Source organism: Arvicanthis niloticus, chromosome 4 (genome assembly GCF_011762505.2).
Source record: "Arvicanthis niloticus isolate mArvNil1 chromosome 4, mArvNil1.pat.X, whole genome shotgun sequence".
Classification (NCBI taxonomy): domain Eukaryota; kingdom Metazoa; phylum Chordata; class Mammalia; order Rodentia; family Muridae; genus Arvicanthis; species Arvicanthis niloticus.
Window position 1 is genome coordinate 112,290,303 of NC_047661.1, and position 24,725 is coordinate 112,315,027.

At 41.4% G+C, this 24,725-nt stretch overlaps 1 protein-coding gene across 3 annotated transcripts in view; it reads left to right on the top strand.

Moving 5' to 3' along the window:
• Slc39a8 (solute carrier family 39 member 8) overlaps nt 1-24,725 on the top strand; it is a 60,542-nt gene that overhangs the window by 9,602 nt on the left and 26,215 nt on the right. For all 3 annotated transcript variants that reach the window (XM_034501347.2, XM_034501349.2, XM_034501350.2), the window contains exons 3-4: nt 17,405-17,567; nt 23,559-23,728. In XM_034501347.2, coding sequence (XP_034357238.1) covers nt 17,405-17,567; nt 23,559-23,728 — 333 coding nt within the window. The remainder of the gene's footprint in view (nt 1-17,404; nt 17,568-23,558; nt 23,729-24,725) is intronic.

The following is a 24,725-nucleotide window of genomic DNA, read 5'->3' on the forward strand; positions in this document are numbered from 1 at the left end:
CATCCTTGACCTGTTGTGTTTTCTCTTGGGATGTTGCAAGTAGAGTAGGCAGGGGAAGGTTTGTAGCAGCCAAACTTTCCTGGTCCTTCCCATCATATAGGACAGCGACAGGCAGGGGTTTAATTTTTCCCATCAGGAAACCCATTGCTTTTAAACTATGACTACAGTTTTAGTGTGTTTGCTTTAAATGTAATGTACTTTGGAATTCCATGTCATTAGTCACTGTTAGTGGTAATAGGAGTTGGAGAAAAATAAGAAGAAGATAAATAGGAATGGAAAACAAGGCCGGAAGCTGAGAAGGATGAATGTCAGGGAAAATGAACTCCAGCCACGGTAGCTCAGTGTGTTTGGTTGCTGGAATCTGTGAGTTACGTTCGTGCAGGGCAGTGTTCCTCAAGGGTTCTACACATTACCAGATGTGAAAAGTTAGTCTTTAGGTCATTTATTCACAAACAAGTTCTAGACAATCTTAGAAACGTTGCCATTTTCAGAGACTTCTCCCGTTTTCAACTCACTAATACTAGTAATGTGTAATTGATGTTCTGTACTATTTCCCAGTTGTCCAAATTTTGGAGCCAAGTGTGTTTTTTGAATCTTGAGATTTATAAAGAAATGAAACTATCATCAAATTACCTTTGTGATGATGGGATCCGAGAGCCTCGAAAACCTTCAGAATGGAGCCTTGTTTAATTTGGTTTCTGTCTCTCTCCAACGATTCTTTGTTATTTTTCTTGGCCTGAAGTTTAAGGGGAACAAAAGTAGAAGTTGATGAATCCATGGTGCTAACCCGAAAATAGCACTAAGTTTTTTTTAATCCAAATTTTAACATCATTGTTTCAGAGTTTTAAAAAATATATATACACACCTAACTGACTAGTTAGAAGAAAAAGAAAAAAACAAAACAAAAACAAAAACAAAATCCCTAAAATAAATGAGCTCAGACAAAGCCCCAGAGAAATTTTAGTTCCCTGAGTGTAACCCATGCTTGTCAACATTCTGGTGAGTTCCTGAGATCTCTAACCATTTTAGACAATGTTTCATAATGGTTAACAGTGTGACATCTAGAGTCAGATCCTCCTGCTCCCTACCCCCAGACTAAAATTTAAATTCTGTCACTAAGTAACATATTAGTCCTGGGCAAATATCTTACTTCTTTAATCTCAGTTTTTACCTTGGTGTGTCCAAAAGAATGAGCAGGATCCATACTGTGTTTTGAACTGTAACAAGTGTAGTCCATCTGCTACATTTCAGACCTCATGTATCCAGTGTATGACATGAATAAATAATAAAAACAAAACTTCCATTCCTCTACCACTTCATATGAAGAAGAGTAAGAGAGACAATGCTTGTTTCTAACCTGAGCACCGGGCTGTCTCAAATCAGGTGCTTTATGCATAGCTATTGTCCTCATAATACCATTAATTGATATAATTTTATCACCAGCAACACAGTTGTTACTTGTTGGGGTCCTGAACACCTTAGCATCCATCAGTTTATAGAGGACGGCATGACTGTGAAAAGACAACAAGGGAGACTGTGGCTTTGGTTTTGAGAACGGCTCTAACACTCAGCCTCTACTTCCCTCCATCAAACTCTGGTACTAAGTTCCCGAAGATGTCAACCTTAGGCATAGACTCTAATAAAAGAAACAGAGGCTTGACTACATACTGGAGTTATTCCTCCCCTTTCAGAGGACTTCTCAGGCTATATTTAGGAACTGGTTCTGCTTTATTATTTTACTAAACTTTACATCATTACTAAAATCTGAGTGAGTGGCTTGGTGGGGGTTCCAATTGTGCTTCTAAAAGTTGATTAGATTGTGGTTTTTAAAGTTAGATCTACTTCTAAATCCATGGAAACCTTGATATGGATTTTGCAAGCCAAAGAATCCAGGACCCTCTTAGTTCAGTAGAACCTTATTAGTTGGAAGAAAGATAAGAGAACAGCCATTTTATTATCACTGGGAAGAGAAGAAACATGTGGATCTTTCTGGATGGGGAAGGAGAACATTAGCCCAGGCTTCAGATTGGACGGTAAAGTCAGAAGTTTGATTCTGAGATGAGAAACAGATCATGTGTCGCATAAATTAATCATGTGTTTTATGGCACACAGACCCTTCTGTTCAAGATTGCATGGTGTCAGTGGTACCAGATCACTGGGTTTGTGTATAGAAGCATGGTGGATTATGGTTTTCTTCAAGAGATGTGCTCAGGATTCAGTACATGCCACATCTGCATCTATTAATATAAGAAGCAGTCACTGGCTCTGTTCTTGATCTTGGGATGAGTGCCATCAAAGTAAATGTGGGCAGTGTCTTCACTGCAGCAGGAAGCATCGAATTCCTATTATTCTAATAGGAACAATGGCTAACATTTGAGGAGTGCATCTTATGTGCCAGGCATTGTGCTTGGTGCTTCCTTCTGTACCATCCCTTTAGTTCTCACAGTTCTCTGGGGAGATGGGTCTTTCAACTTTGCCTCTTAGTTCTTTTCCCTTGTTGATCTGAAGCAGATGCTGGGTTGGCTAGGCAGCTCTGCCAAGCACCCCCTGAGGATTGTCTGGGTTTGGTGCCTCCTTGTATGTGTATAACTGGATTATGAATTGCATGAGAACCTCCACCATTTCCTTACTTCCCAGCTACTCCTCAACACACTATGGTCGGATGTCTCCTACCACTTCCTTGAAAGTTTTCTCTACAAGGTCACCTGGACCTTGATGTTGTTAAACACAATGGATGTGTCTCCTGACTTACCTTGTAGACTTTTATGATGCCGATTATGACCTCATTGAAACCCGCCCTTTCCTTTCTTGCAGCCATTACATGGCTGTTAAGTTTTTAATGTTTCACGACCTTTTCTTCCATCGTTCAATGCTGTGGTCCTCAGAGTTCCTCAGACCCATCTTCTTCTGAGACTACACACGTTCTCAATCATGTTGATCTCTATGTGTATCTCTCTGTATTTGTACATATTTCCTACCTGGGTTGCTTTGCTGTGTATATTTCACTTGGGATTCGGCCTTGGACATAAAGGGCAACTCTGCTCCATTTCCAAACTTCACACATCTACACTTGCCCCAGATTGAATTCACTCATTCCCTTTCTCCATCAGAAAATGAAGATCCTTGCTTTCTCCCCATCAGTGCTAGCTATCACATTCACTGTACTGAGGCAACAACCTGGGTGTTACTCTCTGCTTCTCCTCTTCCCTCCCCTGCCTCTCCTCTCTTTATTCACTGTTTTTTCTCTCTGTCATATATAATGTACGTAGGTTCTGTCACAGTAACCTAAATGTCTTTCATTTGATTTTTCTAAACTCCAGTGTCCTCTTCAATGTAATGGAGGAAGAAAATGTAGCCCTTTATGGGATGGCAGTAGGTATGAAGTCACATTGTCTTGTGAGGGCCATGCTGTGAGTGATGCCTCCCGCCCCCCACACTACATTCTCCTTTCTGTCCTCTGTATCTTGGTCAAATGCTTTTCTCTAATAATGAACAAACCTGAATGTGCTTGTTCCAAATGGCTTCCCAGTATATTTTAATGCCATTTGAAAAATCCTTGCTTGCCCTGTGTGGCCCTGCAGCATCTGCCCTCGAAATCACATATCTTGACATTAACTTTTAGAATAATAACTTTTGTTCTGTCACACCTTCCTAAATTAGTCCAATCAACCTAAATTACTTATTTAACAGTAAATAATCCAGTAATTCTTTGTTTTTCATTCAAATAAAATTTAAAAGCAACATGAAAGGAATGTATGTTAAAATTTCAACAATATGTTTTCTGAGTAGAAAGAAATAATGAGACTCTATTATATTTATTTTCTGAAGCTGCTAAGATTCTTTTCTGTTTATTCAGATGTAGATGTTTTTCTTCATACTTAATGGTTATGTCTTTTTTTTTTTTTTAAAGACCTAGAAAAGCTGGTGTTTGTATCAGTTTATTTGAGAAGCAATGAGCTGATCCTGGGAAATTTATATAGCATGAACATGAAAATTTATATAGAATGAACATGAAAATTTATGCCTTTAAAGTGATTTCTTCAGAGGTTGGAGCCTTGATCCACATATTTCAGAATTCTGTTCATACATATGTGCTAGCTTTTAATCTCCCCTTCATGTGCCTCTTGATGTCCAAAGCCTTTGTAGTGGCTGAAGAAGACACAATATGCAAGAAGTCCATTATCCTCTCTAGATGTCTACAATCTGATTAAAAACATATGTATTTTTGGGAATAGATGATATCATAAGAAAATTATCAAATGCTAAACTGATAAATAAAATGAGGGAGCTTGGAGTTATGGACAAAGGGATGAACATGACAATGTCAAGTCCTGAAGGCCAATTTCAAATGGGGCTTAGCAAAACAGAAAGTGATTGGATAGTTTGAGAAAAGAGTATCAGAAGCACAGGTCTTGTGAATATAAACTCACTGTGAAGGTAATATAGAAGGTTTATTAGAGCTTGTTTAGAGTATAGAATTAATGAATGTTTTAAGAGGTATTCATCGAAAAGGGAGAGGACTGTCAGAGATAGATAATTGAGGTTTTTAACTAGTTAGTCTCTGGGAAACACATAGTTGTGAGAGTTTGGTTTTACTATTGTATGTATGTATGTGTTTGGATAGAATGAGGTAGAAGAGACAGTGCAGATGATGCTTCCAATAGAAACAGTCGTATGGGGTTGTAAAACATAGAATTAAAGGTACACAAAACTACATTAGGGGCTCCTAAGTCCTCTGTTATGCAGTTGTGGTAGTTTGAATAAGAATAGTCCTCATAGGCACATATATTTGAATGGTTATTCACCAGGAAGTGGCACTATTTGAAAGGATTAGAAGGATGAAGAGGCATAGCCTTGTTGGAGTAGGTGTGGTCTTGTTGGAGGAAGCATGACTTTGAGGTGGAGTGGGCTTTGAGGTTTCAAAAGCCCATGCCATCACAAGTCTCTCTCTCTTCCTGTGAATCAGGTTGTAGCTCTCAAGTGCCTTTCCAGCATCATATCTGCCATGCCTGCTACCATGCTCCCCACCCTGATGATAATGGACTAAATCTCTCTGGGGCTGGAAGTAAGCCCCCAGTAAAATGTGTTGGTCATGGTGTTGCTTCACTGCAACAGAACATTGTCTAAGACAGTAGAATACAAAGCTATATGTGTCCTACGCTGGGCAATTTTATGTCAATTTGATACACTCTAGAATCATCTGAGAGCAAGAAGCCTCAATTCAGAAAACACCTCCATAAGATCAGGTTATAGGCAAGCCTCTAGGGCATTTTTTAAGTTGCTGATTGATGTGGGAGAGACGTGTCCATGTGGATGGTGCAATACCTGGGCTGGTGGTCCCGGGTTCTATAACAAAGCAGGCTGAGAAAGCCATGGCGTACAAGCCAGCAAATGTCACTCTTCCATGGTCTCTGAACCAAATTCTGCCTCCAGGCTCCTGTCTTGTTTGAATTCCTGTCCTAACTTTCTTCAGTGATGAACTATGGATGTGGAGGCATAAGCTAAATATCCCTTTCTTCTCCAACTTGCTTTTTGTTTTAGTAATAATAACCTAACATAAATCAAGACAAATTAATACCAGGATAGTGGGGTATTGCTGTGACAGACATGACCATGTTCTTCTGGGGCGGGCTGTGGAAAGACTTTGGAACTTTGGGCTGAAAAGCCATTGAGGGTTTTGACCTCAGTGGGTTGTTCTATAGGAGCTTTGAAGATAAGATTGTTGGGAGTAGTGTGAATGATGGCAGCCTTGTGGAGTTTAGAAGGGAAGCAAAGACTTATCAGGCCTTTTGTGTGAAGAATATGTGGTATGTGTTCAGCTAGGGCTGAAGAAGCAGTTATGATTAAGAAGAGCTCTGCAAAGGGCAGAGCTGGAGAAGTGACCCAAGCTTCTTGAGAAGCCCATAAGACCATGAGTGAATCTCAAATATTGGATATTGAATATTGAGGCGAAGTCTTCTGTGGAGTGTTTTTCTCAGTCATCACATGCAAGCTGTGTTCACAGGTGGCCAAGGTTGTTCCTCATGCTGGTAGCCAAATATGGTCATGTGTAAGAGTCTTCCAGGTGGTATTGCTTTTGAAGGCATGACAGAGTCATGAAGAGCAGCTGAGGCTTGGTACTGTGAGAGGCCAGGAGAGGCCATTGGTGAAGATACAGTCTCAGTAGCAGTTAAAGGTCCAGGGTTGAAGAGGTCATGGAGAAAAGTTGATGTTTTACACCATGAAGATAGCCTAGCAGAAGCTATTGGTGAAAGGGTGGTCCAGTTGTAGTAGAAGACCCCAGCACTGCCAAGATGCTACTACTATGGGATGCCCACCACCACCACCACCACCACCACCACCACCACCACCACCACCACCACCAGGAGCAGCAGCAGTGAAGTGGAGCAGACCACAGCTTAGGAGATGAGCTGTGTGTACTGCAAAGGGCAGAGCTAGAGAAGTGACCCAAGCTTCTCGAGGAGCCCAGAAGACCATGAGTGAATCTCAAATATTGGATATTGAATTATTTACACTATTGGAGTGTGGTTTTGCTGAAGTGGGTGCTGAGAAGCAAACTTGGGTCTGTGTGAGAGCAGGACATGCTTTTAGTCACCCCTGTTCTTAACTGAGAAGCTATCTCTCCGGCCCACATGTGTGTGTTTTTAAATGAAAAAGAAACTTCTCTACTGCTTTAAAATTTTCAGGCCTATAGGTGTCTGGGTTAACCGATGCCCACATTAACGTGGATTTCCACGTGTGTTGCTGCATTCTGTCTATTGTGACATGAGCTATGCAACCTCACTCACTTGTAAAGGAATGAGGAAAGAAGAATCATTTGACCATACCCTTTCTCTGACAGGGACCTAGCAACCTGGGGATGCCCTGGATTATGATTTGAGAACCAGTGTGTCTGTGTTGGACAAACGCTGTCCTTGTATGCAGATGTGAGGAGCTTGGAGGATGAGCTGAAGGTGTTTGTCACATATACTTACTCACAGAGAGACCAAGTAGGAGGACTTTGGTGAACAGCAAGGCAAAATGGCCCTTTGAACTTAGACAACAGAAAAAAAAAATCCATGAGTTTATCTTATAGTGACACAAAGTAGGGGGGCTCCTGCCATTGGGACAGGCCAGAGTTTAGAGCAGGAACCAAAAGCAAGTGTCTGTTTTGACATTATCCCTCTCTTCATGGTGAGGAGGTCTTGAGAGATGGATACAGGGTAGGATGGAGTCAGGAGAAGTGCCAGTCCCCATGGTGGAGTCTGCCAACCTCTTTGAAAAAGCAGGTTTAGCTTTGAAAATTCTTTTTATTTCCCGTTTTGTTCTTTTGTAAAATCAGCTTCCAGTTCATCCTCCATGTGAACTTTGAAAAAGAGATTAAAATAAAAGAGAAAATAATGATTACCTTTTATTTTTCTAAACAAATAAAAACACAAGTGCATTGTTTAAAATTATGAAAGCTAGACAGGCAGAAGGGGGAAAATCACTTATAATTTTAGCTAGCACCTAGATAGAAACACCGTCAACATATGGAGGCCTTTGTCTGTGAATTATACTTTACATGGAGTAATAATAAAGGGAAGGGACACCAAAGTGTCTGGTCGCTGAGTTAGGTACTGTTGTCATCACAGAGAACAAATCTGTCCTTTCCTTATTCACTCCTGCTTCAAATGTTCCTGTTGTTGAGTGTCATGCCTGTAAGCCACCAGACCCATGACGCCCGTCAGTGACCCTTAAAGAGATAAATCAGTGAAATGTTCGATTGTTTTCCAGGTTAGAAAAGACATCACAATAGTTACATCAAAGCTGCACTTTAAATATACGTACTTAAGTGGTTGGGATCTAAGCCAGATGCCCCATATGAATCTACTCTCATGGAGATTTCACCTGTTGTTTCAGTTACTGTTGTACATTTCGTTACATAAGCAGCCAAGAGGTCATCACTCCTTTCCATTTTATTCATCCCTGTTTTAATTTTATTTTTATTTAATTCCAGTATTATTTTATTAGTCACCTGTTTACCAGGAACTGTTATGCACCAGGCATTGTCATAGTCCAATTAGTATTAGTAAATATTACGGTAACATGAGCTCAAGGGATCTAAGTGGCTTCTTTCCAATTGGAAAATCATTTTTGGTTTTCTTCACTTTCTCCGTCTCTAGTGTAATCTATGGCCCATCATTGTCCCGGTCTCACAGCCGTGTAGTTAGCTACACAGTGGCAGTTCAGGTGCACTGACAGCTGGCTCTGCTTTAGGAGCTGGGAAAAAAAAAAAAAAAAAAAAAGAGTCCTGGATCTAAATAGCTGTAGAGAGTCTGCATCCAGATGCTCCACATTCATTGCTGAAAGCCTGTGACCATGCTGGGCCTTTCCCAGCTGTGTTAGGAGTCTGAGCCTATGCTTGAGACACTGGGATCAGCTGTTAGATTCTGTTGCTTGAACGAAACCTTTGTGAGCCCCAATTTTCCCATTTGAAAGATGGAGATAGAGGGGAGACATGATAGAATTGCATTTAAGCAATCTCTGTCCCTGCCCCAACCCCCACCCCATCCCCATTCACAAGGATCCTAAGTTGTTTAAAGAGTAATTTAATTTTATGACCCTAAAACCTAGTAGACCCAATAAAATACACTTCACTGCAGGATCTAGGAGATTTTCTTTTTATTATTTGAGTTATTCTTTGTGTTTAATGAAGAAGACATAACAGTCAATCTCCAAAGGCTTAGTAATGGGAAAACATGAGACTTGAATCTTCACTTCCTATCACTAATCTTGGACAACTTACCTTTCCAAGATGAGGTTTCTTTGTCAAAGACCAGCTTTGGCATTGGAGAAGGGTTCTGAGAGGAGGGGTGTCTGGGAGCTGCAAAACGAACCACTTGAAGTCAAATCATGGGTTCCAGCTGCCGGTCTAGGTTTTGCTGAGATACTGAGATGCTCTCTGTCTCTGTGTCTCTGTGTCTCTGTGTCTCTGTGTCTCTGTGTCTCCCCTCTCCCTCTCCCTCTCCCTCTCCCCTCTCCCTCTCCCTCTCCCTCTCCCTCTCCCTCTCCCTCTCCCTCTCCCTCTCCCTCTCCCTCTCCCTCTCCCTCTCCCTCTCCCTCCCCCTCCCCCTCCCCCTCCCCCTCCCCCTCCCCCTCCCCTCCCCCTCTCTCTCCCTCTCTCTGCTATGTTCTACACAGCCTTTTCTTGCTATTCTAAAAACTCTCTGGTTGAGACAGTTCTCTCTGCAGGTAAAAATTCTAAATGCTATCTGGGTTTAGTTAGAAAAGCTGCTATAAAAAAATTATTGGATCTTCCAACCAAGTCAGAAATCCTGGTAAGAAAAAATTCCTGAAGAGCTGATTTGCTCTCCAGAGATTTTTAGAGAGTTCAGCTCTCGCTAGAGAAAAATTCGAAAGAACTGCTCTCGCTTTTTGGTAGCTCATCTCATGCAGACCAAAAGCCCAGTTTTTATTTACACATCAATTCAGTTATTTATTCCAGGTTTCCTTTTGATTATATTATGAATCACCATCCTGTGACCGGAGTCCTTTGATTCTTAAGAGACAGTAAGCATACATGCTGACCTTGAACTCAGGAATCTGCCTGCCTTTGTATCTTTCTGACAAGCTGGCACATTGTGTCGCTGCCTTTGTTCCTTCAGATTCATGAAGCCCCTCATAATTCATATTGCATTCTTATCCTTTGCATAGTTGAGAAGTTGAGAAGATATATATATATATATATATATATATATATATATATATATATATATAACTCATGTATTTAGAGCTCTTTCTCATAGCATTAAGGGCTGTCCTGAAGGTCCCAGCCTTTACCATTTTGCTGAGACATTAGCCATGCCTTCACCTCCTGGACTCATGCTGTCAGATTATCCTGGAGTCTTTAATGTTAACAAAGAGGGCATTTCTAGGAGGACTGTGAAATATGAACATTACTATACAAACCAGCCCAGAGCAGCCATCGACACTCGTGGAGGCTCACATGGAAGCCCTGTCTCAGGGGCAGGACCCATGCCACCAAGTCACTCTGTCCCCACCAGGGCAACACCAGGGTTGGCATCTGGAAGTTCTCACCAAGGATCTGTCCCAGGGGCAGGAACCATGTCACTCTGCCCCCACCAGGGCCATGCCTGGCTTGACATTTCTTCATCCACATTTTGCTGTTCTTAGTAATTGATGTGCTATAGCTTTTGTTTCTCAGAATGCCTATGATAATTATTGTTTAGAAAACTCATTTATCAGCAAATTGTGATTGACTTTTCTTTGACTGAAACCCTTTATCTCACCGTACCTTGGGTTTACCTTCATTATGTTTACCCATTTTACATCTGTTTCCTGTGCTGCGGGACAAGTCAGTGATAGAAGCCATAACCTTTTTCCAGCTTCTGCACCTGTCTGAAGAAAGGGTAAACAACCTATTTGGTTAATGAATACATGGAATGAAAACAGGGAGGAAGTAGGAAGGCCTCAGAAGGGACAGAGGCCCGGAAAGTGGCAGTTGGGTTTGCATGCAGTTGGTTCTCGGTGGCAGCCTGCCTAGAACAGGAGACCATGCCTCACATGGTGGTGTGGGAAGGATGGCTTCTGGGTCTTGAGTCACAGCTATCTATACACATGACAGATTCTAGAAGGAAGCTGCATTTTTATCTGGAAACCAATGTCTATGGCAGTCAGTGGTGTAGCAAGCAAGGGTACAGAAGACACTTAAGGACATTAAGGATTCTTTCCAACTTGGACTCAAAGCCCTTGTCCCTCCTCTGGCTCTTTTGTTAAGGATTTGTAATAGATTTTACTTGTTGTATAGCTGAGTTACTTTATAATAAAGGAAAATATACTGACCTTGGTGCTTCTTTCTAATTGTAATCACAAAATTGGCAAGCATTAAGTCACCATCTCTCGTCTCTTCCTTTACCAGTACAGAGAGAATACAGCCTGTGTAACAGAGTCACCCACACAGAGAAACAGCCTCCATATCAGAGTCCTTGTTGGGGATGTGTTTCTCAAAGTTCCAATCCGTGGCATAATCTGAGAGAGTCTCTGGGATGACTTTGGATGGGATGACATTTGCTTCTGGTTTAGTATGAAGAGGTTGGCTGCAGAGGCACAAGAACAGATAGTCTTATTGTCCTATTCAATGGGTGCTACTTGATGATACAGCCAAGAACAGGCCAAAGGAAGAATTGGGTGAGCTTTGAAGACTAAGAGAGCTTGTTTTTTTGTCACCACAGGTAGCAGCTGGGCACTGCGACTTAGCCTGTAATCCCAGCACTTAGGCTGCTCAGGACTTTACAGTGAATTCCAAGGCCAGCCTGTGCTCCAGTGATCAATTCTGAGACTCTCTCAAAACAAACACAAACCAACGAGTGACTTTTACCTATCAATCGGAACTCTTGTTTGATGAGGAAAAGAAAAAAAAATACAGCAGTAACTTCCCTTTAGCTAAAAAGAAAATTCATTCATCCAGATAATCAGAGCCAAGGGGATATGAACTGTAGACATAGCCACGCCCACAATCATGATGGTTTAAAAATCTTGTTCTCTGCTCCAGTTTTCTTTCTTTCTTTTTTTTTTCTGCCTCTCCCCACGTGATGGCCAAAGTGGCTGAAGGAGTCTTCAGACTCATGATGCTTCTAGCAGAGAATGATTCTTCAGTCCTAGGTCTGGATGTCTAGATCTAGGTCATGTGTCACCTGGAAGGGTACAGGCATGGCAGTGAGGTGGTCTGTACGGCCAATGGAGAATGCAACATAGGCAGGCAAAAGGCAATCTCTACTTTTACTAGAGTTTATTATTTCTTATGCTTTTGCCTCTTTGGCATTGTTTCTCTCTCTCTCTCTCTCTCTCTCTCTCTCTCTCTCTCTCTCTCTCTCTCTTCAGAGGTGGTAGGGGTGGGGGTAGTGGTAGTACCAGGGATTAACCCTAAAGCTTTAGAGGTTAGGCAGCCACTCAGAAGCTCGGCTGTATTCTCACCTCTCTGTTGTGTTTTGTTTGAGATGGTCCCAGCCCAGGCTGGTCTTCAACCATCTCATGATTCAGTGCCTCACCTTTCTGAGTGCTGGGATGGCACATAGCTGTCATTATTGCTAGGTCTCTTCCCTGCTTTTCTACAAGTGTGCTCTGTATTTCCCCAGGCACGTGCTCTCTTCTAAAGCGTGCTTTCTCCTGACTATCTCCCCCACCCCCACCCTACTATCACTGCCCCACAGAAGACAGATACAGCCTTATCTCTGGCTTCTGTGGTTCTCAAGGAAACTCGTCACTCATCACCATCTGGTGTCCTGCAGGCATTACGAATTCAGATGCCTGAAATGCAACTGGCCACCCTGCTGCCGAATGTCATACCAGGACCAACGCCCACTTTCCGTCTGCCTGGAGTTTTAGTCTCAGTTGTTTCTTATGATTTCTTCTGCATACAACTTCTCCCTCACATAAGACTTCTTTGTTAGTTATCATATTTCATAAGAGTATATTATTTCCCACTCTGCTTCTACAGTTCTTGGTGTATATGGGTCTCCCCTCCCCTCACCGCCACTATTGCTGAGGTCTCTTGATGGAAGGGGGTGCTATGACTTATTGTTTCTGTTCTATTTCTTCCCTGCTTCTAGCTTCTTCTACCTTCTACTTATTTCATTAATATTCTTGTCAGATTTTTGGTTTCAATAAATATCTGTGTAAAGAAGGAAGCAATCAATGCAATGTGTACTGTAATGACGTGGCCGTCATACTTGATCACTGGTAAAGAAAACTACAGTTATGACAGTGTAAGAATTTCTTTTTACCACTTTGAGTGCTGTCAAACTGTGGTTATCTTTAACAACAATCAAGCATGATGGCCATGCCATTGACCTGCACATTTCAGTCAGGTGCATTGACCAGGGTTTTCCAGAGAAATGGAACCAGTAAGGTCAAAAGATGGCCTGATCTTTGTTAATCCATACATTCTTAAATCCTTTGAGAGAGAAACAGAACATGGATGGAGGGAGTAAAGTGGGGGGGAGAGGGAGGAAGGGAGGGAGGGAGGGATAGAGGGAGAGGGATAGAGGGAGAGAGAGGTGGGGAAGAAGACCATCAGGAAGACAAGTTCCAGGATCTATGGTCTGCAAACTAGAGATCTCATTGTAATTGAGTGTAAAGACCTAAGATCCTGGGAGTTGATGGTGTAAATTCCAGACTGGGGCCCAGAGAAAAGAATATGGTCTCCAGGCAGTGAGATAGGAAAAGTCCCCATTTATCTGCCCTTTGCCCTGGTCAAGCCTTTCATAAATTAGTCAATGTTCTCTCATCTTTACTGAGGTCATTGATTCAAATACTCTTTTTGCCTGAAAAGACCCTCCTTATATGCCCACTGTAATCAGTGGTCAGTGAAGTCCATTCAAAATTACAGATTACAGGGAAAAGCATAGAACTGGAGTCTCTCCAAACAGCTTGAAGCAGCCAAGGAGCTGGGATGGGAAGCATCTGTGGGTAGAACTTTACCAAGAGGAAACACAAATACAGGAAATATTTTGATTAAAGGACAGAATCCACCCCAAAGGCAGGTCAATGTGACAGGTACTAAGGGTCGGAGAGGGAGAGTTTGACTTGAAAGCAATCGGCCATTAAGAGTGGGAGGATTCTTTCTAAATAACTGCGAGATCTTTGCTAGAGCATGGAGATGCTGACCCAGTAACAAGGAGCATCAAGGTTGAGGCCCAAGCTCAGACTAAAATTCAGCCAAGAAGAGTCTTTGTGAGTATCGGAAGCCTAGCCCTTCAAGTCTTGCCATACTCCTTGGATTCATTATAAGAAAACAAATTATTATAATAGTACTTTACTGTACAGATTTTATTTGTAGAAAATGCGAAGGGAGGATCTTGTAATTTCTCTCTCCCTCTCCTTCCATCCCTTAATGGTTGCTGGAGATGAAGCAAGGAGAGTCAAGCTCTGATGAGGGAAGAATAGCGGACACAGAAGCAGGAATGCTTGAAGCTATTTGCTAGAACCACTTTGAGTATAATTTGGGGCTTCGCGTGTAATGCGACCTAAGCCCCCTTTCCCACCATGAGTAGCTCTCTTTGGTATCTATATAGATACTTGCTCCAGATCAGTGTACTGTGGCTGAGGTGAGCAAATAGCAACCCTTGACGTCAGAGTGTCTGCAGACTGGTTAGTCCCCAGGGGCACAGAGCTTAGAAGGCACTGGAAAGTCTGGCTGGAACTCTAGAGAATAGGAATATCATGTAAAAAAATAAATAGCAAATAAAAATAAAATAGCAAAAATAAATAGCAAAAAAAATAAAAAGCAAAGCTGTTATGGATGATTATGATAGTCTGGGGGATGTTTGCTGAATAGTCTCAAGGTGATACGTTCGGTTCTATCACCCCTGAGTTGCTTTCCCAGGACCTCTTGTGACCCAGGAATTCCCAGAAGGTGAAGGGATGTGCCCTAGAGGGGTCAGACTTCCTCAGCAGTGTCACTGGTCCAACCAGTTTTGAGCCCTCTCCACATAGGCGCTGGGCTCGCATCCTGTTTGCCCCTGCAGTGGAGACTCTGCCCTCTTCATAGATACTGTCTTCTCTAGTGTTGGGTTTAATTTAGTAAATCAAGACTGAGACAGATGAAAATAGGCCATTGTCCAAAATTATTTGCATCCCACTTCTTAGTGGGTAAGCAATTTTAGATTTTAAGCCTATCAGGTCTGCATCAATTCTGTTTTGATAGTCTGTTCTCATCCTAAAAAAAAAAAAAAAAAAAAAAAGCAACCAGAGCCTCAAGGTTTGCCACCTCTCTGCATCTGACATCTGACTGCCTACTGGGCAGTTGCTACTGTCAAGTATTGTGATTTCTGACCGCCTGGGCAGCAAAAATTCTATGTAAAAACTGATTGATCATGACAGTCCTAAGTTCTCTCATTCATTCTATACTTATTTAACTGTATTGATTGCATTTTTAATAACGCACAATGGGCAATCAGGGCATCTTTAAAAGCCATGGCATTTAAACCACTACTTCATTGAGAAATACGGACTCTGTCTTAGCAAGTTGACTTTCTGATCTACAATTTGGATCCAAAAAGAATTCCTTTAGAGTTATCTCATTTTGAATGACTTAGGGCTTGAGTTCTGAGACGTCTTTGAACATTGTTTATTTTAGTTGGAGGAACCTGAAGTCCATGCAGGTTAAGAGTTTCTTGTCAGGAACCAGTACCATTCTGTCTTCGTGCTAGCATACCTGTTAATTCCTGGAATCATGACTGTTCCAAGTATGCTCTCTAGTTGCTGAGTCAGGCATCTTCCTGGTTATGAATGAGCTGTACTTTCTTACCTTTCCCTGATTGGCTATCCAGTTGTTTTCTTCATCTATTGCTCTAGGCTCCCCCTTGCAGCTGTAGGGATGCCTTATTAGTAGATCAGTGTTGGTTGTTTGGTGGTCAGTTCACAGCTGTTACCATACACCAGAGGAGAGGATGGGACGAATAGGGCATAGCTTATACACACTTGTTATATTCTTAAACATTATATACTTACCACTATATGTGTGTGTGTGTGTGTGTGTGTGTGTGTGAAGAGAGAGACTAGGACTTTGAAAGAGAGCGAGGAAGAGTTTTTGAGAGAATTTAGAGGGAGGAAAGGGATGAGAAAAATATAATATTAAAGTCTCAAAAATTAAAGGGAAGAAAAAAAAATCTTTCAAAAAAGGAAAAAACTCCGAGCATGCATTTTCTGTAAAGTAATTGCCATTTTAGTTTCTGACAATTGCCTTCAGTTTGACATAATTAATGTCTTTTCATTTTTTCCTTGACAATAGCACTGGTTTCCTGCATTGATGTTTAGAATTTTTAATTTCATTGTTTTTATTGTAAGAGTTATTTAAGGGCTTTGTGGTAGAATATATTAATTTAAAATATTATTTTTATTTCTGTGTATCTCTGTGTGTCTTGCTTATCTGTATGTGCACCATGTGTATGGGGTTTCCACTACTCCTGGGACAGGGTTTCAGATGCCCTGGAGCTGGAGTTACAGGTGGCCGTGAGTAGCCTCTTGTGGGTGCTGGAAACCAAGGTCCTCGGCAAGAGCACAGACTGCTCTAACTGCGGAGCCATCTCTCTAGCCCCCAAATAGATCTTTACATTCTCAACTCAATACCATCTATGGTGTATTATTCAGAACAGGCTGCCATGGTGATATGCCCCACCTTAACCAATAGAAATCAATGTTTTTATAGTTCTAGAGACTGAAAGTCCAAGATCAAAGTGCTAGGACATGACTTGCTGGTGCAGGCTGCTCAGTGGATTGTAGATGGATTCCTTCTGACTGTGTCCTCTCTACTGTCCCTTCATCCCAGTGGAACTGGGTCCTTCTTCCACAGCCTCTTCTAACGCTAATAATTTACAGGAGACTGTCTCCATATGTCACACACTGTGGATTAGGGTCTGACATGAATTTTGAGGAACACAGTCTAGTTTATGGTGCAAAGCTAAGATTTTAGTGGAGTTAAATAGTGACTGACAGAGACAAAAACATCTCTCATCTGTATTTTATTAAAGACAGGCTTCTGTTTGAGGGAATGGGTTTCTCACAGTTTCCAATTTGCATGACACTAATTTATTAATGTTTCATCCATTTTACAGTGAAAGTGCACACGAGAGTAAATGACCCTTTAAAAAAATTGTTTTTTGCAGAGATTTCTTTTTCTAATGAGAATTCTTTGCCTCATTAAAAAGTTAATGAATTTTTAAGTGGCCCAGCACTATCTGCAAAACTATAATATAGAAATGCTAATCATCAACATTTAGAATAATTTAGTAAACAATAGTTTATGCTAAGATATAATTTAAAACATTTTTTACACATTGGAACTATTATTGCTATATTGATGGATATATTTTTAAACTATGAAACTGTAGGAACCAAGCAGCCATCAACAAAGACTGCTAAAAAGCTGCTCTGAAAGCACCCACAAAATATCCATTTAAATAATTAAAAAGGTAAATTGAGACAATAAGAAAAAAAATCATCTCAGAGCCCCGTGTTCAAATGTTATCAGTGTGTTTTTACTCATTTCGTGTTTTGTAGTCCTAGGGTACCCAGACTTTGTGTATGCTAGGCAAGCCCTTTCCCCTACTTGGAGTTATAGCCACAGCCCAACTCTGATTATTTTTGAAGTCTTTCTCAACTTCTAAACCGATTTTTAATCTCATTTTGTTTACATCAGGTAGGCTGTAGATTAAATAATTCTTTTGCTATTTTGTTTGTTTCTTTCTGGATTTAAAGGGGAGCGAACTGGTCCACTCATTTCTGTAGGGGGCTCTGGTTCAGTTGCAGCTCTGTGTACCTGGACGGAATACCGTACGTCTAAGGAATACGTACAGTCTAAGGTTTAGTGTTCACCCACGAGTGCTGACTGCTTTACTTCTTGCCTTTGTTTGCTCTGTTTCAGTGTTTGTCAGCAGAAGACATCTTTTCTCTTCATGGTTTCTCAAACGTCACGCAGATAACCAGCTCCAACTTCTCTGCCATCTGCCCCGCGATCTTACAGCAGTTGAACTTCCATCCCTGCGAAGATCTGCAGAAGCACAGCGCAAAGCCCAGTATTTCCGAAGGTACCCGGAAGCCGCTTTCTCAGCCCATAGGAAAGTCTGAGAGGCAGCAGGAGATAAAGCTCATACGTACCCTTTTCTCATTTATTGCTTTTAATTAAGTTGTGAGAAACCTCCTGATAAAATAAGAGTCAGCAAGTTTTTAGATAAGAATATTGGGAACTCTTGCAAGCTTTGTATGCCACGCGCTTCTGCTTGTGGGATCAAGACTGCCCTTAGCACGCGTTAACATTCCACAACCCAGTCTTCTCTTCTTACTTATTCATTTAGTTTTTATTGTATAGATTCATCAAACATTGTGCTCTGTTACATATGGAGTTTTCATGCAAATACACAATAATACGTTGACCATATTTATCCCCAAGCCTCCCTCCCTTCCCACTTTCCTTCTTTTTTTCCTCAGTCTTCTTTGTTCCCTTAAGAGCGGTGGTCCTCACCTTTCCTAATGCTGTCACCCTGTAATCCGGTTCCTCATGTTGTAGCGACCCCAGCCATAAAATTATTTCATTGCTACTCCATGCCTATAATTTTGCTACTGTTATAAATCATAATGGAAATATCTGATACGTAGGAGATCTGATATATGACCCACAAGGGAGTTGTGGCCCACAGGTTGAGAATCAGGGCCCTAGATGTCTACCTCTTAGGTGTCAAGATGGAACCATTTCTTGATTTTAAGCCATGTGATGTGCATACAAGGTTATTTATTAACTATTTGGCTTAATTGATGAGTCAATTGTCATCACCCTTTGCCTGTCCTGTTATTTCAAAACTTGTCAGTTTGTCTGCAGCTGAGATGGAAGGCATAGGACACTACCAGGCTTCTGGCTGAACCCTTGAAGCATGGAGTTTCTAACCTCTAACATTTGCATATGAAAGGAGATACGGGAATTACAAATGCTGGCTAGAGTATGTTTGCATTTCCTTAAGACGTTTACATTGTGATACTTTATGCTTTACATTTGAAAATAAATGCAATGAAATTTTCAATATACTATCATTACTAGCAATATAGACCAATAAAGGCACAGACTTCTCAGTCCAACTCCATGATTTTCTGGCCATCCTGGAAACATACTTTGACGCCCCTTTTTACCTCAGTTTCCTCAATCTAGTTCCTTTCTCACAGTGTTGTTACCAGTATTAAATGACAACACTCATAAAGTACCTAGAACAACATTGACTTCAGTATTGCCTAAGGCCCGAGGTTTCAGGAAGTGACTCCAGTAAAGGAAAGTTACTGAGATTCAAAAGTATTTCTAAATCTGGATGAGGTGGCTTAGGCCTGCAATCCTAGCACTTCAGAGCCTGAGCCAGGAGGATCACCGTGAGTTAAAGATCAGTCTGGGCTACAGAGGAAGAGTCGGTGTAAGAGTGAGAGTGTGAGAGAGCAAGAAAGAGTGAGAGAGCAAGCAAACAAGTGAGATGATAGGTAGATAGATGGTAGATAGATGACAGATGATAGATTATAGATAGATGATAGATAGATGATAGATGATAGCTTGATAGATTATATAGATAGATAAATAAATGATATAGATAGATAGATGATAGCTAGCTAGATTAAATAGATAGATAGATAGATAGATAGATAGATAGATGGATAGATGGATAGATGGATAGATAGATAGATAGATAGATAGATAGATAGGTCTTTTCTAACTCTACCTGTTCAGGTTATTTTATGTCAGGTGGAGCCAGGAGACAAGAACAGAAAGTAGGAAGCAGGAAGTGAGAGGGAACTCTAGGGTCAACACTGCAAAGCTATAAAGTAGAAAAGTCAACAGTTCTCAGTTTCGAGATCAGAAAGGTACCAAATATTTGGACAGAAAATCCAACAAAGAGAGTGGAGTGCTTGTCTCTGTTAATTTGTTTAGTTTGGCAATGGATGGTCATTTGATGCGATACTTCATGGTTTTATTTTAGTGCAGATGTGTGGTTTTGAGCAATTGCTTAGCATCTTTCTGCCCGAGTCACTTCATCTGTAAGGAGGGTGGAATCACAGCTCCTTTACTGGGGAATTGTGGGTAGCATCAAAATGAGCCAATATGTGTGACTGGAACCCTGCATGGTACAGCTTGAGAAGATTATGTCTTTGATCTTTTTGTGTGTGCACTTGTGTCTATGTATGTCTGGGTGCATGTGTGGAGATTATAAACACGTATGGGGTAGAGTGCCCTTGTGTGCATTTGGGGGTCAGAGGATGCTGTCAATGGTCCTGATCTATCACTCTCCATTTGCTTGAGACAGGGGCTCTCACTGACCCTGAGCTTAGGCTGGTGGCCATCAAGTCCCAGCTGTTCTCCTGTCCCTTGAAACACTGGTGTTATAGGCACATGTGGATTTTTGACATGGCATGTATAGGCTTTTGATATGGATGCTAGACTTGAAATAAGATCTTCATGACTGTGCAGCAAGCATTCATATCTACAGATCTGCCCTCAGCATCTTATACACATGGTCGTAGGTACAGGATCTTCCCTGGCCCTTCTGTAATGTTACTTTCTCACAAGGAAATTAAAAATAACCAAATGTAGTAGATTCTGACTATAACTTCTCACTGCTTGTGAGTTGAATCTAAGGTCATCCAAGGGACTAAAAGAATCAAAACTAAGTCTAATTCCAAGGAGCCATGACACAAAAAGTTCTGGATATGTTTATATTGACATTTTAGTGGGACGATAAAGTAGTCTCAGAGATCTTACATTTTCTCATTTTTTGAAGTTGCCTTTCATTTGCCTTATAAAAACCACATTAATATACGCAGTAAAAACCAATGATAAATTTACTTCTTTGGGAGAGAAATGAACGATATCTTAGTAGTAACTGAAAGGTCCAAAATTGCTTTATTTCTGGATGAGTTCATACAACACTACTTAATTCAAATAAGATGCAAGCATCAAAGACTCTACTCGAAGAAGCCTTGAAAATCATACTGTCTGACACAATACAAGCAATGATGGAGCTGTAAGCTCCAGAGAGATGAAACTGATGCTGCAGAGCAAGTTCATCCAGGACTGCAGGAACACATTCTTTTTCTCTGCTTAGTGAAAGAATAAGAAGGCAAGAAAAGCAGGATCTCAACACTTGACCATGTTTTGTTGAAAGCATCACACACACACACACATGCCTGTGTGCACATATATATCCGCATACACATACATGCACACACACACGTGGACTAGCTCACATTCTCAAGTATACACACACACACACACACACACACACACACACACACACACACACCATGCAAAGAGACAGATGCAACCAGTTGGGAGGGGATCTAGAATTCAAGTTTGTCTGGCAGAACCAAAACTTTCCTGTTCTTGGGTAGAGTGGTTTCCCTTTGTCCCTCAGAATTGGCTGGATTGAGCTATCTCTAAGCACAGGACAGTTTAGAAAAGGGGAGGGGACTAATTAGTTCTTGCCACAGGATGCTCCCTCATTCCAAGGTTTAAAGTCCCAATGAATGGTTTCCTCTGGTATGTGGGTGAGTAGAGTCCACCAAGTCTTTGTCTTGGAGAGGAAGAAGAACCATGAAGTTGGCCCTCTTAAATATTTAAGTGAAAAGCACATAATTCTATCTAGAACTTCTTTTCTCTATGCATCTGTCTGTCCATCTGTCTACCAGGGATCTATCTGATGCCTACTCCCTTAAAGCAGTTTGCATAGATGCATTGCCTAAGGGGGACAGAGAGCCCAGGGCTCTCTAACCCTAAGTCTGTTCTGCTTACTGCTGTGCAGCGAGCTAAAGGAAGGAAGAAGTCTGCTTACTCAGCATTTTGGAAATAACAATAAACAACTTATGTTTATTATTAAGGTGTGGTATATCCAGGAACAATATTATTTATTTTACTTTTGTAAAAACTGTACCCGTATGTATGTGAACTATGTACATGCCTGGTACCGTAAGAAGTCAGGAAAGGACATGGGATGCCCTGAGACTGAGTTACAGACAGTGTGAGCCCCTATGTGGGTGCTGGCCACCAAACCAGGGTCCTTCACAAGAACAGCGAGCGCTTTTTAATTGCGATCTATCGCGCCAGCTCTTTTTATTTTCCCCCATGTTTATGTTCAAAAATTAATTTTTAAAATTTATGTCTGTGAGTCTTTGTGTGTGAGCCTCTTTGAATATGAGCCATTCGCATGCAGTAGCCACAGAGGCCATAAGAGGAGGTTGGATTTCCCTTGTGTGGGTGCTGGCAATTGATCTCTGGTCGTCTACAAGATCAGCAATACTTTTAGCCCCAATTCAGAGTTTTATCTCTGTGATTTGAGCTTATGGGAACTCTATATGTTCCGTCTTCTATAACTGTGCGAGGAAGGTAGTAGTATCTTCCTTGCAAGGTTTTGAGGGTTCAATGGGATAGAAGACATTGATGATTGAGCATAGTACCTGGCATGACAGACACTTGCTGTACACTGGGTGTTACTTGTATACTGCTCTGACAGGACCAGGGAGGAAGTGGCCCAACATTTAAGGTGAGTTTTCTGGTGGATGTTTTAAAACCAGCCATGCAGAAGCAGCTTTCCCATCTTCTAGACAGTGCTACGTGCCATGTGTAGCTTACTCGCAGTGGTCATGGTACATCTCAGACCACACTGCTACAGTGCGCGCTTCACTGTCTTCTTAAGCCAAGCCTCTGCAATCCAGATGTTGAGGAGCACATCTAGTCAAGCACCAAACTAGGATAGCATTTGTCATTGCCCACCCCAACTCCCCCACTTCCCCAAGTCCCTACTCCCCCACTCCCCCACGCCCCCACGCTCCCACACCCCCAGCAACATTTACTGAGTGGCCATTGGGCGTCTGAGTGAGAGATGAACCACCTCTCTGTGTTACCAGCATCACCCAGTTTTCCTCTGGGCCTGGTAAGGTGAGTTGTGCAAAGCAGCTGTTCCCTCCGCTCCCACGTGGTTGTTATCTATGTTCTCAGGCACCGGCTGACTCCGGAGGATTCCAGGAGGCCCAGCTGGGGAGAACTGAGGAGTTTTTTGTTTTTGTTTTTTAAAGTAGAAGAATTTTTTTAAAAAAGTGATCTCAGGGGTCTTCAAACAAATGATTATGAGAAACCCAGTGTTGGCATGATTGTCAGTTTGAGGCAACACCATCTCAACTCAGCTTGGCAGCAGCTTACGTCATCACTCCCTTGAATCTAGCAGTGCCTTTCTCTTCTTCTAAAAGGCTACTTTTGTTTATTTACTCATTTATTTATTTATTTTTGAGACAGGGTTTCCCTGAGTAACAGAACCATGGCCGTTCTGGGTTTCTGAAGTGAGTCTGATTCTAGACTCACTTTGCAGACCAGGCAGGCCTCGAATTCACAGAGATTTGCCCCTTCCTTTGCTTTCCAGCTGCTGGGATTAAAGGTCTGGCGCAAAAGGCTACACTTTAAGGTCAGCCTTGAGCTACAGATGAAGTGAGGTAGCTGGAGCCTCTACACTGTACAGGGCAGGTCATTTGTCCTTCTTCAGATATTCTCCAGTTCTCTGCAAGGTCTACACTCCTTGATCTTATGATGACAGCACAGGGCCACTTAAATTACAAGCACAGCGTCCTATTTCCTTTCCTGTGGAGACATGATTTCACATAGCTCAGGCTAGCCTTGAACTTGCAATGTAGAGGAAGATGACTTTGAAATAGTGATCCTTCTAATTCTACCTCCCAAGTGCTGGGATTACAGGCATGGACCACCACACTGATTTTATGTGATGCTGGGGCCTGGACTCAGGGCTTCCTGTATGATAAGTGTTATACCAACCAAGCTAGATCCCAGACCCTACAAACATGATTTCTATTAATGTTCAGTCTACCGTTTGTATGTTCTCAAATTTCTGTATAAATTTCAATGAGAATTTTTAGTTTTAAAGAAGGTATTCATTGAAGCCTTTAAAAGGGAGGTATTTCAAGGCTAGTGTGCTGTGGTACAGTTAATGTGCATTTGATTCCTTGGTTGTAACTAATTTTTTATTCTTTTTCCCTTTTTCCTATAGTCTGGGGCTATGGATTCCTGTCAGTGACAATTATCAATCTGGCATCTCTCCTGGGATTGATTTTAACTCCCTTGATAAAGAAGTCTTATTTCCCCAAGATTTTGACTTATTTTGTGGGGCTGGCTATTGGGACTCTTTTCTCAAATGCCATTTTCCAGCTTATTCCAGAGGTAAGGGGGTGGACTGTGTGTTTCTGTGAACAATTGCTTCTTTTAAACATTTTAGCCTTCATAATCCTCAAGGCATTTTATGATGGGTTCAGAAAGCGTTGGATAAAGATATCAGAAACACAGCAAGTGGCAAAGATTATCTCATGCTTTATGGAATGTTGGAGTCAGAGACAAAATTACTGTTCCAGGAGGGTAGCCACCGGGACGTGCATGCTTAGACAGTGCTAAGATACCTTGGAGAACTCAACACTTCATCCTACCTTCTATATATGGCAAAATTAAATTTTTCTGCAGTTTCATTGATTATTTCCTATAGAGTATCCAATGTCTAAATTTACTGAAGATGGACTACAGAATTCCCTTCTGTCTTTATGACAGCTCAACAAGATGAGAGGTTAACTGTGTGTTCTGTTGACAGGCCCCCTTCCCGACTTTTTTTCAATTGACAGAGAGGAGAAAATCAGTCATGGGTCAGCAAATAAAGAATAGCTTATTTTTTTTTCTTTGATTAAAGTGTGTTACTCGATAGTGACTGCAGTCATTATCACTTATGGTTTACTTAATCAATATGCAATATGCCGGCTTTATTTCCTATCTGTTATGGCCAAATGGGGAAAAGAGCTAATGAAAGGAAAGTAAGAGAGGGAAAGAAAGAGAATGAGTCCAAAGCAAATGAGAGAAAGCCATATGCCCAGCGGCCGCATCTCCCCTTGTATTCTGCGAGAGATGAGATCCAAATTAAGAAAAGACAGTGTTTAGACTGTGCCCCTCTTTTAAGTTTTACAAAATAACAAAAGCTTCTTCTAGTTTTTAATCTGCATATAAAAATGAGGGATACATTCTCAGAGTTATAGTTTCTATTAGTAGTTGTGTAGAAAGAACCCAAGAGAAATACCTACTGAAAACTCTCAAACGTAAAGAAAAAAAGCTGAAAAATCTAAGGAGACTAACTGACTTAAGGATGGCCATACAATTGGCTAGTTACCAATGAGAGTCA